The sequence below is a fragment of the Theropithecus gelada genome, chromosome 17, assembly GCF_003255815.1.
Source record: "Theropithecus gelada isolate Dixy chromosome 17, Tgel_1.0, whole genome shotgun sequence".
NCBI classification, from domain to species: domain Eukaryota; kingdom Metazoa; phylum Chordata; class Mammalia; order Primates; family Cercopithecidae; genus Theropithecus; species Theropithecus gelada.
This window is the reverse complement of record NC_037685.1, coordinates 54029781-54047590: the sequence shown is the minus strand read 5'-3', so window position 1 is coordinate 54047590 and position 17810 is coordinate 54029781. Positions and strand designations below refer to the sequence as shown.

At 44.1% G+C, this 17810-nt stretch overlaps 1 protein-coding gene across 2 annotated transcripts in view; it reads right to left on the bottom strand.

The window, feature by feature from the left end:
• TPTE2 (transmembrane phosphoinositide 3-phosphatase and tensin homolog 2) overlaps positions 1 to 16577 on the bottom strand; it is a 94383-nt gene extending 77806 nt beyond the window's left edge. Inside the window, exons 1-2 of one of the 2 annotated variants that reach the window (XM_025364344.1) lie at positions 16390 to 16577; positions 13320 to 13373 (exon numbers count right to left, since the gene is read on the bottom strand). Coding sequence is in view for 1 of the 2 variants with exons in the window: in XM_025364343.1 (XP_025220128.1) it covers positions 2169 to 2311 (143 nt within the window). In the remaining variant the exon portion in view is untranslated. Of the gene's footprint in view, positions 1 to 2168; positions 2312 to 13319; positions 13374 to 16389 lie in introns of those variants that run through there. The other variant, XM_025364343.1, reaches the window with a different exon arrangement.
• Positions 16578 to 17810: the final 1233 nt, after the last annotated feature.

Here is a 17810-nt window from a genome sequence, read left to right as displayed (position 1 = left end):
TGATGCGTCCAGATTAAGTAAGGGTATCTACACCTCAATGTGTAACAGCATTTCTGGAGAGCATTGAATTCCAGTTCAAATTTAGTTCGTAAGTTCCCCTTCTTATAATCGCATCTGAGTTCCTCATTCTCTATGACATCCAAACACCTCCTCACTTTTCACCTACCCTAGTTGTCTTTCCTGACCAAGGGTTGTGGCCCAGTAGCCGCAGGCCTCAAGCCAGGGCTCCATCCCATTGAGGGTGGGTATGGGCCAAGGCAGTCAGCCTCACATAAAGGCAGAGTTCTGGAGGGTGTGAAATAATTCCAGGGTTATTAGCTCTGTTCTTTTCTGTGGCTGGCATTTCTCTGATCTTTGTCCACTCCTATCTCCTTCTCGCTACAAGCAGGATTCGCTTCTCCCTTGGTCCACGCTACTAGTACAGTCTCATTCTCATAGAAAGGAAATGTGACAAACACTAACATAAAAAGCCTCCCTCTATGAGTTCCTCCCCGTTTTCCTACCTCCATCCACAAAACAAAACAATATTCCATATGAAGCTCATTCTAAGAAGACTCTAGAAATATTTCCAGGGAACTCCTTGTTCCCATGGATGCTTGTGACAGTCAATAGCCCAACTCAATCTCTCTTATGTGTATGAACGCATGTATGTATGTGTTTGTATAGGCAGAGATACATGTATAACTGTATTCCTTTTTATCACATGTTGCACTGGCCAGCCTACTAGAAGATACTCTCAACTCACACACAGGGCAGTGCCAAAGAACTTAAAATGTACATAGTAAGACAACATGTAACTTTCTAGAGGTAACATTTTCAGTTCATAATAGTTTCAATTGCTTTTGTTTTTTTTTTCTTTTTATTTGTTTGTTGTTTCGTGGTTGTTTGTTTTCTGAGACACAGTCTCGCTCTGTCACCCAAGCTGGAGTGCAGTGCCACGATCTCGGCACACTGCAACCTCTGCTTCCCAGGTTTAAGCAATTCTCCTGCCTCAGTCTCCCGAGTAGCAGGGACTACAGGCACTCACCACCACGCCTGGCTAATTTTGCATTTTTAGTAGAGACAGGGTATCACCATGTTGGCCAGGTGGGCCTTGAACCCCTGATCTCGTTATCCACCCGCCCTGGCCTCCCAAAGTGCTGGGAGTACAGGCCCGAGCCACCGCACCCGACCTTCCAACTACTTTTCAACCTGTAAACTGACTTACCCTTACAGAAGTCATGTGTGTGTTTGGTTCTTTGGAATCTGCCATGACATTTACCCTACACATCACACTTTATACGATTGCAGCACATACTTTACACCTATCTAAGACTCACTGACTCAAGAGTTCACCAAAACTCTCCACCACTGGAGCTGGCCAATGCACGACAGCCTTTTGTGGGTGAATTTCTTTTGAATTCAACTCCACTGTGTAGGCATTCCTCCCTCTAATCCCATCTATGGCCCACTTCCTGGATCTCTCCATCACCTCTTTCCTTTCACCCATCATGCTAGTCTTTCCCGTCCAGGAGACACAGGCGAGTAGCTGTGGGCCTCAGGAAGGGCTGCATCCAATGAGGTGCTGTGCTTCTGTTTGTGTTTTAGCACCAAACTCATGTGCTGACAGAGCTCTGGAGTGTGAGGGACAAGTCCATGTTCCATTCGCTCCATTCTTTTCTGCCCAGGGCTTCACTGCTCCTTGTCGCCTGCCATCTCCTCTGTGTTAAAATAGGATTTTCTCCTCCCTTCTGTCAGTCTCACAGGCTCTCACACTCAGGAAATCTGAGTCCTTTAAGAAGCTGCTTACTAGGAACTAAGGGTGACAAATACACTAACAGGAAGCAGCAGCTCTCCTGTGACCTGCTCCTTTCTATATGACTCCATTAGAAAAGGATGCAATGCTACCTACAAAACCTATGACGAGAAGAACTCCAAACCCTGTTAAAAACCACTCTCTATGGCCATGCAGGCTTCTCAGAATAAACTCCACAAGTGTCCGTCCATCTGTCTCCTTGTTGTGTGTTTCCATTGTGTGCATGGGTTGTTAGTGGATGTGTGTTAAGAGAAGTGTGTATGGATGGACGCATGGATGGATGGATGAATATATCTGTTTACGTGCCTGTGTGTGAATACTTCTATGCTCAGTTATAATTAGATAAATAAAGACACATGTGTGCATAACTCACCTTTCATTGATACGTGCCTCCAGGTTCGTATCCGATAATTCATTTGTGGGTGCACTAGAGGATGATAAAAGAGCACAGTCAGACAGGAGACACAATTCCAAATTCACTTTTCTGGAAAAACTCGCTTTCATTACGCTGTACATAAACCAGTTAAGTTCTTACTATTCATGTGTATAGCGCTATTTGGTTCTGAAATGTCATTTTTTTTATTAGAAAGGAGAGTTTATATGATGGCAATGACATATTAGGCTGCTGAAAATAGTGCTGCTTGCAGATTTAAATAAACCTCTTTATTATGACATCAGTCCCCATGTGTGGCAGCCTTTGTGGTGGGAGCTATTTCAAACTAAACTTTTGGGTGGAGGTTGTCAGCCCTCTTATTTCATTGAACGTCCTGTTTCAAAGGCCCTCCATCACCTCCTTACTTTCAGCCAGAATGGGTGGCTCCCCAGCCCCACAAAAAGAGTCAAGTAACTACAGGTCTGACACAGAAGCACAATCCAGTGGGACAGTGATTTGAGGTTTGGAGCTCCAGCCTCCGTGGTGGCAGAGTTCTGGAGGGTGGAGAACACCTCCAAGGCTCTTAGCTCTGTTGCTTCCTGCTGAGGGCGTCACCGTTCCCCGTGCACTCCTACCTCCTCCTCGCTCCAAACAGGATTCTCTCTTCCCTCGGCCCACTCTGCTATGTCTCACACACAGAAAATCAGAGTGTCCAAGGCATTTCACTGCTACTAACAAAAGGTGAAAAGACAGTAACAGAAGCCTCTCTCTATAGTCTGTTTCTTTTTTTCTAAACAACTGTAAAAACGTGGAAGTTGTCGATACGTGATACAGTGCGATGATAAAGAAACTGTTTCAGAGACACTCTGTGTTATCCTGAACACTTCTGAGAGGGAATCTCACTAATCTCAGTCTCCGTCTCTGTCACTGTTTGTGTGTGTGTGACTACACATCTTATTTATTTATTTATTTATTTATTGCGACAAAGTTTCACTCCTGCTGCCCAGGCTGGAATGCAGTGGCATGGTCTCGGCTCACTGCAACCTCCACCTCCCCCAGTTCAAGTGATTCTCTTGCCTTAGCCTCCCGAGTACCAGGGATTAGAGGCACCTGCCACAGAACCTGGCTAGTTGTTATACTTTTAGTAGAGACGGGGTTTCACCACGTTTGCCAGCCTGGTCTCGAACACCTAACCTCAGGGGATCTGCCTGCCCCGGCCTCCCAAAGTGCTCAGATTACAGGTGCGAATCACTGCACCTGACCATGCGTACATCTCTTATAACTCACCTGTCACTGGGACTTCTATCAATGATGACTCCCTCCAGGGCATTCGGATCGGGACTAAAGGACAGATAAGGTCAGAGTCAGACACAAGGCGTAATTCTAATGTTTTGCAACAAATAGCCAGTTAGTCTATGCGCTATTCCCCAGTTACACTGTAATTATTCACATGTATGTATATCACTAAATTGACCTAGGATGGCATTTGTTTTTTATTAGAAATGAGGTTTTATATGTCAACAGTGAGTATCTTAGCCTGTGAACACAGTGATGCGTCCAGATTAAGTAAGGGTATCTACACCTCAATGTGTAACAGCATTTCTGGAGAGCATTGAATTCCAGTTCAAATTTAGTTCGTAAGTTCCCCTTCTTATAATCGCATCTGAGTTCCTCATTCTCTATGACATCCAAACACCTCCTCACTTTTCACCTACCCTAGTTGTCTTTCCTGACCAAGGGTTGTGGCCCAGTAGCCGCAGGCCTCAAGCCAGGGCTCCATCCCATTGAGGGTGGGTATGGGCCAAGGCAGTCAGCCTCACATAAAGGCAGAGTTCTGGAGGGTGTGAAATAATTCCAGGGTTATTAGCTCTGTTCTTTTCTGTGGCTGGCATTTCTCTGATCTTTGTCCACTCCTATCTCCTTCTCGCTACAAGCAGGATTCGCTTCTCCCTTGGTCCACGCTACTAGTACAGTCTCATTCTCATAGAAAGGAAATGTGACAAACACTAACATAAAAAGCCTCCCTCTATGAGTTCCTCCCCGTTTTCCTACCTCCATCCACAAAACAAAACAATATTCCATATGAAGCTCATTCTAAGAAGACTCTAGAAATATTTCCAGGGAACTCCTTGTTCCCATGGATGCTTGTGACAGTCAATAGCCCAACTCAATCTCTCTTATGTGTATGAACGCATGTATGTATGTGTTTGTATAGGCAGAGATACATGTATAACTGTATTCCTTTTTATCACATGTTGCACTGGCCAGCCTACTAGAAGATACTCTCAACTCACACACAGGGCAGTGCCAAAGAACTTAAAATGTACATAGTAAGACAACATGTAACTTTCTAGAGGTAACATTTTCAGTTCATAATAGTTTCAATTGCTTTTGTTTTTTTTTTCTTTTTATTTGTTTGTTGTTTCGTGGTTGTTTGTTTTCTGAGACACAGTCTCGCTCTGTCACCCAAGCTGGAGTGCAGTGCCACGATCTCGGCACACTGCAACCTCTGCTTCCCAGGTTTAAGCAATTCTCCTGCCTCAGTCTCCCGAGTAGCAGGGACTACAGGCACTCACCACCACGCCTGGCTAATTTTGCATTTTTAGTAGAGACAGGGTATCACCATGTTGGCCAGGTGGGCCTTGAACCCCTGATCTCGTTATCCACCCGCCCTGGCCTCCCAAAGTGCTGGGAGTACAGGCCCGAGCCACCGCACCCGACCTTCCAACTACTTTTCAACCTGTAAACTGACTTACCCTTACAGAAGTCATGTGTGTGTTTGGTTCTTTGGAATCTGCCATGACATTTACCCTACACATCACACTTTATACGATTGCAGCACATACTTTACACCTATCTAAGACTCACTGACTCAAGAGTTCACCAAAACTCTCCACCACTGGAGCTGGCCAATGCACGACAGCCTTTTGTGGGTGAATTTCTTTTGAATTCAACTCCACTGTGTAGGCATTCCTCCCTCTAATCCCATCTATGGCCCACTTCCTGGATCTCTCCATCACCTCTTTCCTTTCACCCATCATGCTAGTCTTTCCCGTCCAGGAGACACAGGCGAGTAGCTGTGGGCCTCAGGAAGGGCTGCATCCAATGAGGTGCTGTGCTTCTGTTTGTGTTTTAGCACCAAACTCATGTGCTGACAGAGCTCTGGAGTGTGAGGGACAAGTCCATGTTCCATTCGCTCCATTCTTTTCTGCCCAGGGCTTCACTGCTCCTTGTCGCCTGCCATCTCCTCTGTGTTAAAATAGGATTTTCTCCTCCCTTCTGTCAGTCTCACAGGCTCTCACACTCAGGAAATCTGAGTCCTTTAAGAAGCTGCTTACTAGGAACTAAGGGTGACAAATACACTAACAGGAAGCAGCAGCTCTCCTGTGACCTGCTCCTTTCTATATGACTCCATTAGAAAAGGATGCAATGCTACCTACAAAACCTATGACGAGAAGAACTCCAAACCCTGTTAAAAACCACTCTCTATGGCCATGCAGGCTTCTCAGAATAAACTCCACAAGTGTCCGTCCATCTGTCTCCTTGTTGTGTGTTTCCATTGTGTGCATGGGTTGTTAGTGGATGTGTGTTAAGAGAAGTGTGTATGGATGGACGCATGGATGGATGGATGAATATATCTGTTTACGTGCCTGTGTGTGAATACTTCTATGCTCAGTTATAATTAGATAAATAAAGACACATGTGTGCATAACTCACCTTTCATTGATACGTGCCTCCAGGTTCGTATCCGATAATTCATTTGTGGGTGCACTAGAGGATGATAAAAGAGCACAGTCAGACAGGAGACACAATTCCAAATTCACTTTTCTGGAAAAACTCGCTTTCATTACGCTGTACATAAACCAGTTAAGTTCTTACTATTCATGTGTATAGCGCTATTTGGTTCTGAAATGTCATTTTTTTTATTAGAAAGGAGAGTTTATATGATGGCAATGACATATTAGGCTGCTGAAAATAGTGCTGCTTGCAGATTTAAATAAACCTCTTTATTATGACATCAGTCCCCATGTGTGGCAGCCTTTGTGGTGGGAGCTATTTCAAACTAAACTTTTGGGTGGAGGTTGTCAGCCCTCTTATTTCATTGAACGTCCTGTTTCAAAGGCCCTCCATCACCTCCTTACTTTCAGCCAGAATGGGTGGCTCCCCAGCCCCACAAAAAGAGTCAAGTAACTACAGGTCTGACACAGAAGCACAATCCAGTGGGACAGTGATTTGAGGTTTGGAGCTCCAGCCTCCGTGGTGGCAGAGTTCTGGAGGGTGGAGAACACCTCCAAGGCTCTTAGCTCTGTTGCTTCCTGCTGAGGGCGTCACCGTTCCCCGTGCACTCCTACCTCCTCCTCGCTCCAAACAGGATTCTCTCTTCCCTCGGCCCACTCTGCTATGTCTCACACACAGAAAATCAGAGTGTCCAAGGCATTTCACTGCTACTAACAAAAGGTGAAAAGACAGTAACAGAAGCCTCTCTCTATAGTCTGTTTCTTTTTTTCTAAACAACTGTAAAAACGTGGAAGTTGTCGATACGTGATACAGTGCGATGATAAAGAAACTGTTTCAGAGACACTCTGTGTTATCCTGAACACTTCTGAGAGGGAATCTCACTAATCTCAGTCTCCGTCTCTGTCACTGTTTGTGTGTGTGTGACTACACATCTTATTTATTTATTTATTTATTTATTGCGACAAAGTTTCACTCCTGCTGCCCAGGCTGGAATGCAGTGGCATGGTCTCGGCTCACTGCAACCTCCACCTCCCCCAGTTCAAGTGATTCTCTTGCCTTAGCCTCCCGAGTACCAGGGATTAGAGGCACCTGCCACAGAACCTGGCTAGTTGTTATACTTTTAGTAGAGACGGGGTTTCACCACGTTTGCCAGCCTGGTCTCGAACACCTAACCTCAGGGGATCTGCCTGCCCCGGCCTCCCAAAGTGCTCAGATTACAGGTGCGAATCACTGCACCTGACCATGCGTACATCTCTTATAACTCACCTGTCACTGGGACTTCTATCAATGATGACTCCCTCCAGGGCATTCGGATCGGGACTAAAGGACAGATAAGGTCAGAGTCAGACACAAGGCGTAATTCTAATGTTTTGCAACAAATAGCCAGTTAGTCTATGCGCTATTCCCCAGTTACACTGTAATTATTCACATGTATGTATATCACTAAATTGACCTAGGATGGCATTTGTTTTTTATTAGAAATGAGGTTTTATATGTCAACAGTGAGTATCTTAGCCTGTGAACACAGTGATGCGTCCAGATTAAGTAAGGGTATCTACACCTCAATGTGTAACAGCATTTCTGGAGAGCATTGAATTCCAGTTCAAATTTAGTTCGTAAGTTCCCCTTCTTATAATCGCATCTGAGTTCCTCATTCTCTATGACATCCAAACACCTCCTCACTTTTCACCTACCCTAGTTGTCTTTCCTGACCAAGGGTTGTGGCCCAGTAGCCGCAGGCCTCAAGCCAGGGCTCCATCCCATTGAGGGTGGGTATGGGCCAAGGCAGTCAGCCTCACATAAAGGCAGAGTTCTGGAGGGTGTGAAATAATTCCAGGGTTATTAGCTCTGTTCTTTTCTGTGGCTGGCATTTCTCTGATCTTTGTCCACTCCTATCTCCTTCTCGCTACAAGCAGGATTCGCTTCTCCCTTGGTCCACGCTACTAGTACAGTCTCATTCTCATAGAAAGGAAATGTGACAAACACTAACATAAAAAGCCTCCCTCTATGAGTTCCTCCCCGTTTTCCTACCTCCATCCACAAAACAAAACAATATTCCATATGAAGCTCATTCTAAGAAGACTCTAGAAATATTTCCAGGGAACTCCTTGTTCCCATGGATGCTTGTGACAGTCAATAGCCCAACTCAATCTCTCTTATGTGTATGAACGCATGTATGTATGTGTTTGTATAGGCAGAGATACATGTATAACTGTATTCCTTTTTATCACATGTTGCACTGGCCAGCCTACTAGAAGATACTCTCAACTCACACACAGGGCAGTGCCAAAGAACTTAAAATGTACATAGTAAGACAACATGTAACTTTCTAGAGGTAACATTTTCAGTTCATAATAGTTTCAATTGCTTTTGTTTTTTTTTTCTTTTTATTTGTTTGTTGTTTCGTGGTTGTTTGTTTTCTGAGACACAGTCTCGCTCTGTCACCCAAGCTGGAGTGCAGTGCCACGATCTCGGCACACTGCAACCTCTGCTTCCCAGGTTTAAGCAATTCTCCTGCCTCAGTCTCCCGAGTAGCAGGGACTACAGGCACTCACCACCACGCCTGGCTAATTTTGCATTTTTAGTAGAGACAGGGTATCACCATGTTGGCCAGGTGGGCCTTGAACCCCTGATCTCGTTATCCACCCGCCCTGGCCTCCCAAAGTGCTGGGAGTACAGGCCCGAGCCACCGCACCCGACCTTCCAACTACTTTTCAACCTGTAAACTGACTTACCCTTACAGAAGTCATGTGTGTGTTTGGTTCTTTGGAATCTGCCATGACATTTACCCTACACATCACACTTTATACGATTGCAGCACATACTTTACACCTATCTAAGACTCACTGACTCAAGAGTTCACCAAAACTCTCCACCACTGGAGCTGGCCAATGCACGACAGCCTTTTGTGGGTGAATTTCTTTTGAATTCAACTCCACTGTGTAGGCATTCCTCCCTCTAATCCCATCTATGGCCCACTTCCTGGATCTCTCCATCACCTCTTTCCTTTCACCCATCATGCTAGTCTTTCCCGTCCAGGAGACACAGGCGAGTAGCTGTGGGCCTCAGGAAGGGCTGCATCCAATGAGGTGCTGTGCTTCTGTTTGTGTTTTAGCACCAAACTCATGTGCTGACAGAGCTCTGGAGTGTGAGGGACAAGTCCATGTTCCATTCGCTCCATTCTTTTCTGCCCAGGGCTTCACTGCTCCTTGTCGCCTGCCATCTCCTCTGTGTTAAAATAGGATTTTCTCCTCCCTTCTGTCAGTCTCACAGGCTCTCACACTCAGGAAATCTGAGTCCTTTAAGAAGCTGCTTACTAGGAACTAAGGGTGACAAATACACTAACAGGAAGCAGCAGCTCTCCTGTGACCTGCTCCTTTCTATATGACTCCATTAGAAAAGGATGCAATGCTACCTACAAAACCTATGACGAGAAGAACTCCAAACCCTGTTAAAAACCACTCTCTATGGCCATGCAGGCTTCTCAGAATAAACTCCACAAGTGTCCGTCCATCTGTCTCCTTGTTGTGTGTTTCCATTGTGTGCATGGGTTGTTAGTGGATGTGTGTTAAGAGAAGTGTGTATGGATGGACGCATGGATGGATGGATGAATATATCTGTTTACGTGCCTGTGTGTGAATACTTCTATGCTCAGTTATAATTAGATAAATAAAGACACATGTGTGCATAACTCACCTTTCATTGATACGTGCCTCCAGGTTCGTATCCGATAATTCATTTGTGGGTGCACTAGAGGATGATAAAAGAGCACAGTCAGACAGGAGACACAATTCCAAATTCACTTTTCTGGAAAAACTCGCTTTCATTACGCTGTACATAAACCAGTTAAGTTCTTACTATTCATGTGTATAGCGCTATTTGGTTCTGAAATGTCATTTTTTTTATTAGAAAGGAGAGTTTATATGATGGCAATGACATATTAGGCTGCTGAAAATAGTGCTGCTTGCAGATTTAAATAAACCTCTTTATTATGACATCAGTCCCCATGTGTGGCAGCCTTTGTGGTGGGAGCTATTTCAAACTAAACTTTTGGGTGGAGGTTGTCAGCCCTCTTATTTCATTGAACGTCCTGTTTCAAAGGCCCTCCATCACCTCCTTACTTTCAGCCAGAATGGGTGGCTCCCCAGCCCCACAAAAAGAGTCAAGTAACTACAGGTCTGACACAGAAGCACAATCCAGTGGGACAGTGATTTGAGGTTTGGAGCTCCAGCCTCCGTGGTGGCAGAGTTCTGGAGGGTGGAGAACACCTCCAAGGCTCTTAGCTCTGTTGCTTCCTGCTGAGGGCGTCACCGTTCCCCGTGCACTCCTACCTCCTCCTCGCTCCAAACAGGATTCTCTCTTCCCTCGGCCCACTCTGCTATGTCTCACACACAGAAAATCAGAGTGTCCAAGGCATTTCACTGCTACTAACAAAAGGTGAAAAGACAGTAACAGAAGCCTCTCTCTATAGTCTGTTTCTTTTTTTCTAAACAACTGTAAAAACGTGGAAGTTGTCGATACGTGATACAGTGCGATGATAAAGAAACTGTTTCAGAGACACTCTGTGTTATCCTGAACACTTCTGAGAGGGAATCTCACTAATCTCAGTCTCCGTCTCTGTCACTGTTTGTGTGTGTGTGACTACACATCTTATTTATTTATTTATTTATTTATTGCGACAAAGTTTCACTCCTGCTGCCCAGGCTGGAATGCAGTGGCATGGTCTCGGCTCACTGCAACCTCCACCTCCCCCAGTTCAAGTGATTCTCTTGCCTTAGCCTCCCGAGTACCAGGGATTAGAGGCACCTGCCACAGAACCTGGCTAGTTGTTATACTTTTAGTAGAGACGGGGTTTCACCACGTTTGCCAGCCTGGTCTCGAACACCTAACCTCAGGGGATCTGCCTGCCCCGGCCTCCCAAAGTGCTCAGATTACAGGTGCGAATCACTGCACCTGACCATGCGTACATCTCTTATAACTCACCTGTCACTGGGACTTCTATCAATGATGACTCCCTCCAGGGCATTCGGATCGGGACTAAAGGACAGATAAGGTCAGAGTCAGACACAAGGCGTAATTCTAATGTTTTGCAACAAATAGCCAGTTAGTCTATGCGCTATTCCCCAGTTACACTGTAATTATTCACATGTATGTATATCACTAAATTGACCTAGGATGGCATTTGTTTTTTATTAGAAATGAGGTTTTATATGTCAACAGTGAGTATCTTAGCCTGTGAACACAGTGATGCGTCCAGATTAAGTAAGGGTATCTACACCTCAATGTGTAACAGCATTTCTGGAGAGCATTGAATTCCAGTTCAAATTTAGTTCGTAAGTTCCCCTTCTTATAATCGCATCTGAGTTCCTCATTCTCTATGACATCCAAACACCTCCTCACTTTTCACCTACCCTAGTTGTCTTTCCTGACCAAGGGTTGTGGCCCAGTAGCCGCAGGCCTCAAGCCAGGGCTCCATCCCATTGAGGGTGGGTATGGGCCAAGGCAGTCAGCCTCACATAAAGGCAGAGTTCTGGAGGGTGTGAAATAATTCCAGGGTTATTAGCTCTGTTCTTTTCTGTGGCTGGCATTTCTCTGATCTTTGTCCACTCCTATCTCCTTCTCGCTACAAGCAGGATTCGCTTCTCCCTTGGTCCACGCTACTAGTACAGTCTCATTCTCATAGAAAGGAAATGTGACAAACACTAACATAAAAAGCCTCCCTCTATGAGTTCCTCCCCGTTTTCCTACCTCCATCCACAAAACAAAACAATATTCCATATGAAGCTCATTCTAAGAAGACTCTAGAAATATTTCCAGGGAACTCCTTGTTCCCATGGATGCTTGTGACAGTCAATAGCCCAACTCAATCTCTCTTATGTGTATGAACGCATGTATGTATGTGTTTGTATAGGCAGAGATACATGTATAACTGTATTCCTTTTTATCACATGTTGCACTGGCCAGCCTACTAGAAGATACTCTCAACTCACACACAGGGCAGTGCCAAAGAACTTAAAATGTACATAGTAAGACAACATGTAACTTTCTAGAGGTAACATTTTCAGTTCATAATAGTTTCAATTGCTTTTGTTTTTTTTTTCTTTTTATTTGTTTGTTGTTTCGTGGTTGTTTGTTTTCTGAGACACAGTCTCGCTCTGTCACCCAAGCTGGAGTGCAGTGCCACGATCTCGGCACACTGCAACCTCTGCTTCCCAGGTTTAAGCAATTCTCCTGCCTCAGTCTCCCGAGTAGCAGGGACTACAGGCACTCACCACCACGCCTGGCTAATTTTGCATTTTTAGTAGAGACAGGGTATCACCATGTTGGCCAGGTGGGCCTTGAACCCCTGATCTCGTTATCCACCCGCCCTGGCCTCCCAAAGTGCTGGGAGTACAGGCCCGAGCCACCGCACCCGACCTTCCAACTACTTTTCAACCTGTAAACTGACTTACCCTTACAGAAGTCATGTGTGTGTTTGGTTCTTTGGAATCTGCCATGACATTTACCCTACACATCACACTTTATACGATTGCAGCACATACTTTACACCTATCTAAGACTCACTGACTCAAGAGTTCACCAAAACTCTCCACCACTGGAGCTGGCCAATGCACGACAGCCTTTTGTGGGTGAATTTCTTTTGAATTCAACTCCACTGTGTAGGCATTCCTCCCTCTAATCCCATCTATGGCCCACTTCCTGGATCTCTCCATCACCTCTTTCCTTTCACCCATCATGCTAGTCTTTCCCGTCCAGGAGACACAGGCGAGTAGCTGTGGGCCTCAGGAAGGGCTGCATCCAATGAGGTGCTGTGCTTCTGTTTGTGTTTTAGCACCAAACTCATGTGCTGACAGAGCTCTGGAGTGTGAGGGACAAGTCCATGTTCCATTCGCTCCATTCTTTTCTGCCCAGGGCTTCACTGCTCCTTGTCGCCTGCCATCTCCTCTGTGTTAAAATAGGATTTTCTCCTCCCTTCTGTCAGTCTCACAGGCTCTCACACTCAGGAAATCTGAGTCCTTTAAGAAGCTGCTTACTAGGAACTAAGGGTGACAAATACACTAACAGGAAGCAGCAGCTCTCCTGTGACCTGCTCCTTTCTATATGACTCCATTAGAAAAGGATGCAATGCTACCTACAAAACCTATGACGAGAAGAACTCCAAACCCTGTTAAAAACCACTCTCTATGGCCATGCAGGCTTCTCAGAATAAACTCCACAAGTGTCCGTCCATCTGTCTCCTTGTTGTGTGTTTCCATTGTGTGCATGGGTTGTTAGTGGATGTGTGTTAAGAGAAGTGTGTATGGATGGACGCATGGATGGATGGATGAATATATCTGTTTACGTGCCTGTGTGTGAATACTTCTATGCTCAGTTATAATTAGATAAATAAAGACACATGTGTGCATAACTCACCTTTCATTGATACGTGCCTCCAGGTTCGTATCCGATAATTCATTTGTGGGTGCACTAGAGGATGATAAAAGCACAGTCAGACAGGAGACACAATTCCAAATTCACTCTTCCGGTAAAACTCGCTTTCATTACTCTGCACATAAACCAGTTAAATTCTGACTATTCATGTGTATAGCAGTATTTGGCTCTGAAATGCCATTTTTTATTAGAAAGGAGGATTTATACGATGGCAATCAACATCTTAGGCTAGGGAAAATCATAATGCTTCCAGATTTAAATAAACCTCTATGTTATGTCCTCAGTCCCAGTGCCTGACAGCCTGTGTGGTGGCAATTATTTCAAACTAAACTTTTGTGTGGAGGTTGTCAGCCCTCTTATTCCACTAAATGTGCTGCCTCGAAGGCCCTCCATTACTCCTTTACTTGATCGTCTCTCTTGGTCCACAAGTAGGGTAAAGTAACTGCAGGTCTGAGTCAAGGACACAATCCAATATGATGGTGTTTGGAGTCTGGAGTATCACCCTGTATTGTGGCAGAGTTCTGCAGGGTCAAAAGCATTTCTAGGGTTGTTAGCTTTTTTCTCTTCTCTGGAGGTCTTCACTACTCTCTGTCCCCCGCTATCCTTTTCTGTTTCCAAAGAGGATTCTCTGCTGTCCTCAGCCATTGTAATAAGGTCTCACATATAGGCAGTCTGAAAATTGTTTTTGATTGTTACTCAGAGTATCAAACAGACTAGTAAGAAAAATCATTCTTCTTATTATGTGGTCATCTTTTATCTAAATTCACTCAAGAAGCCATAAACGCACCTTCATTTCCTATAGTGAGATCACGTAGACACGTGTAACAGTTTTTTGTTTTTCCGTTAATGCCCTTGAACCTTCCCTAATCTCAACCTGTATATTTCTCTGCAGTACCTGTGGGTGCATGCCTTGATTTAATATGAATGCATATAGGTATATGTAAATGGTATATAATTGTTTCCTCCTATGCTCATATATCCTTACATCTATATTGATTGATTTCTGTCTCACAGTTCACTGATAGCTCCATTCCAGGGTACTGATTTGAAATTTTTTTTTTTTTTTTTTTTTTTTTTTTGAGACGGAGTCTCGCTCTGTCGCCCAGACTGGAGGGCAGTGGCCGGATCTCAGCTCACTGCAAGCTCCACCTCCCGGGTTTACGCCATTCTCCTGCCTCAGCCTCCCGAGTAGCTGGGACTACAGGCGCCTGCCACCTCGCCCGGCTAGTTTTTTTGTATTTTTTAGTAGAGACGGTTTCACCGTATTAGCCAGGATAGTCTCGATCTCCTGACCTCGTGATCTGCCCATCTCGGCCTCCCAAAGTGCTGGGATTACAGGCTTGAGCCACCGTGCCCGGCCTTCATTTGAATTTAGACTTGGCAGTGCTACAGAATTTACATATATATGTATATATAGTCCAACAACAATATGACATCCTAGACTTCACTTTCAGGTTTGAATTACTCACAAGTGTTTAGTTGCTCCAATTGAATGAAGCACAAAGTGAGCATTTGGGGGTTTACTTTAATTCAAATTCAGCTGCAGGTTCTACATACAAATTCCTTTGACCTCATCTCATCTCCTCATACTAAAATCCCTTCATCAGCGCCCTGTTTTCACCATCACAGATGTCTTCTCTGCTCTCACACAGGGTCAGGAAACTGCTCCGTACAATGTGGTGATGGGTGTGGGCTTGTGTTGTTAGCCTCACATGGTGGTAGAGCTCTGGGTGTGAGCAACCCTGCCAGGCCATTAGCTCTGCTGTTTTCCCCTCACGGCTCCACTGCTCCCTGCCCACCGCTCCCTGCCCACTGCTCCCTGCCCACTGCTACTTGCTCATTGCTCTGCATAGGATTTTCTTCCCTTGGCCACTCTAGCATGTCTCATATACAGGAAATCTGACTTTCCCAAGTATGTGCCTGCTACTGAGGGTGACAAGACAATAACAAGAAGTTTCCCTTTTTTGACCTGTTCCTTTTTATCCAATTTAATCAAAATGTTGGATGAGGGACCTGCAGGGCCTATAGTGAGATTTATAAACAGTGTAAAAGACATTCTGTATGGCCTTGGATGATCCTGAGAGTAAAGCACATAGTCTTCATCTTTCTCTCTGTTGTTTCTCTCTCTCTTTTCTCTCTCTCTCTCCTTGTTTCTCTCTCTCTCTCCCTGTGTTTGTGTGTCTAGACAGACAGAAGTATGCATATGTATTTCTTTATATAGTTCTTTACATATTTGTGTATATATAATTTATAATTCACATTTCGTTGGTGGTTGTATCATAGGTTATTGATGTCAATTCATCTGTATGCAGGCTAAAGGCATATAAAAGTAGATAGTTGGACACACATGTAATTCTAAACTTACTTTTTGGATCAAACAGCTACAATTACTCTATAATGTACTATCTGGTTGATATTTAAATATTCATGTGTATTCACTAATTCGAACTAGATGTATTTTTTTTTTTTTTTTGGCAGAGTCTCACTCTCAGAGGCTGGAGTGTGGTGTGATCTTGGCTCACTGCAACCTCTGCCTCCCAGGTTCAAGCAATTCTCCTGCCTCAGCCTCCTGAGTAGATGGGATTACAGGCATGCACCACCACGCCTGTCTAATTTTTGTATTTTTAGTAGACACAGGGTTTTGCCACGTTGGTCAGGCTGGTCTCAAACTCCTGGCCTCAACTGATCTAGCTGTCTTGGCCTCTCAAAGTGCTGGGATTACAGATATGAGCGACCATGCCTCGCCAGTGGCATTTATTTCTAATGTAACTGCAGTCTGTAAGGAAACATGCCTCTTACCCCACCTAAATTTTTGATTCCTAAGTCCCTCTGTCACTTCCTTACTTTCACCCATCGTGGCTGTCTTTCCTGCCCAGAAGATATGACCATGTAGCTGTAGGCCTGAGTCGGGAACTCCCTACAAAATACTGTGGGTTTGGGTTTGGTTTGGGGCACCAGCCTCACATGGTGGTAGAACTCTAGAGGGTGAGGAGCCCATTAAGGTTTCATGAGCTCTGTTCTTTTTGATGAGTGCTTCACTCCTCCCTGTCACCTGTTACCTCCCCATTGCTCCAAACAGGATTCTCTGTCCCTTTGGCCCACTCTAGCAGTAGTAGACTCTCATAAACGGGAAACTTCAAAGTTCCCTAAGGGATTGAATACTAATAACTTAGAGTGACAAATATACTAAGAGGAAGAAGCATCCCTTTCATGACTTCTTCCTCTTTCATCCAATTTGGTCTGAAAAAAAAAAAAACAGAAAGTTATCTATAGATCCTACAGTGAGAAGATTTAGACATACTGTCAAAGATACTTTGTATTTCCAAGGATATGCCTGACAGTGAATTTTACAAATACCAACTTCTCTTTCATTGTTTTATGTTTCTGTGTGTGTATGTGTATGCATGCGTGTATGTTTATAGAAGTATGTATTTATGTGTATATATGTATATATACATTTACATGTATACAAATCTTTGTTTTTAACTCACATGTCATGGGTGGCTCTATCATAGGTTACTACTGTCAACTCAGTTGGCTGTGGGCTGAGGAATTATAAAAGCATATTATTCAGATACAAACATAATTTGGACTTACACTTTTGGTCAAATAGCTACATTTACTCCAGACATGAGTCTACCTGCCAAGGAATGCCAAAGATTGCCAGCAACCAGCAAAAGCTAGCAAAGAGGGATCAAACAGATTCTTCTTTACAGCCCTCATAAAAAGAAAACCTACTGACAACCTCGATTTCAGATTTCTAGCCTCTAGGACTATGAGCTGATTAATTTTTGTTTAAGCCACTTGGTTTGTGATACTTTGTTAAAGCAGCCCTAGAAACTGATATAGCCCAACCTGGCAGAGTCTCATACACAGGCAATCCAACAGGTTTCTAAAAGTTTTGGCTACTAGTCAACTCAGCTAGGAAGAAGAAGTAGACCTCTTGTGATCTATTTGTCTTGTATCCGACTAGACCCAAAAAGAAAAGGATGTTACATACAGAAGCTGAAACTACCAGTACTTTAGAAACAGTGTCCAAGAAACTCTATATTTAACATTTGTTACCTTACTTAAGACCTAACTTTTTAGAAAGAATTTTAGAATCAGTGTCCGGAAAACTATTTTCCCATGAATAATTCTGAGACTGAATTTCACAAACCTGAATTCCTCCCATCTCCAATATATATTATTACATCACCTTTCATTGTTGGCTCCAGCACAGATTTCTGATGTCAATTCACTGGGATCAGTGCAAAGGATTGAAAGGTAAGTAGCAAGAAACAACGTAAATTCATACACTACTTTTTTTTTTGGTTCAAATTGGCTATGATTGCACTACAAAACACAATGTGTTGTCTCTAAAAATTCTCATGTAAATCTGTTCTTTGGTACCTGGTACTTCATTTTTCCCTAGAAAGAGGTCTTTATGTGTTGGTAATAAAAATTGTTTAGGACTCTCAAAAAAGTTTAATG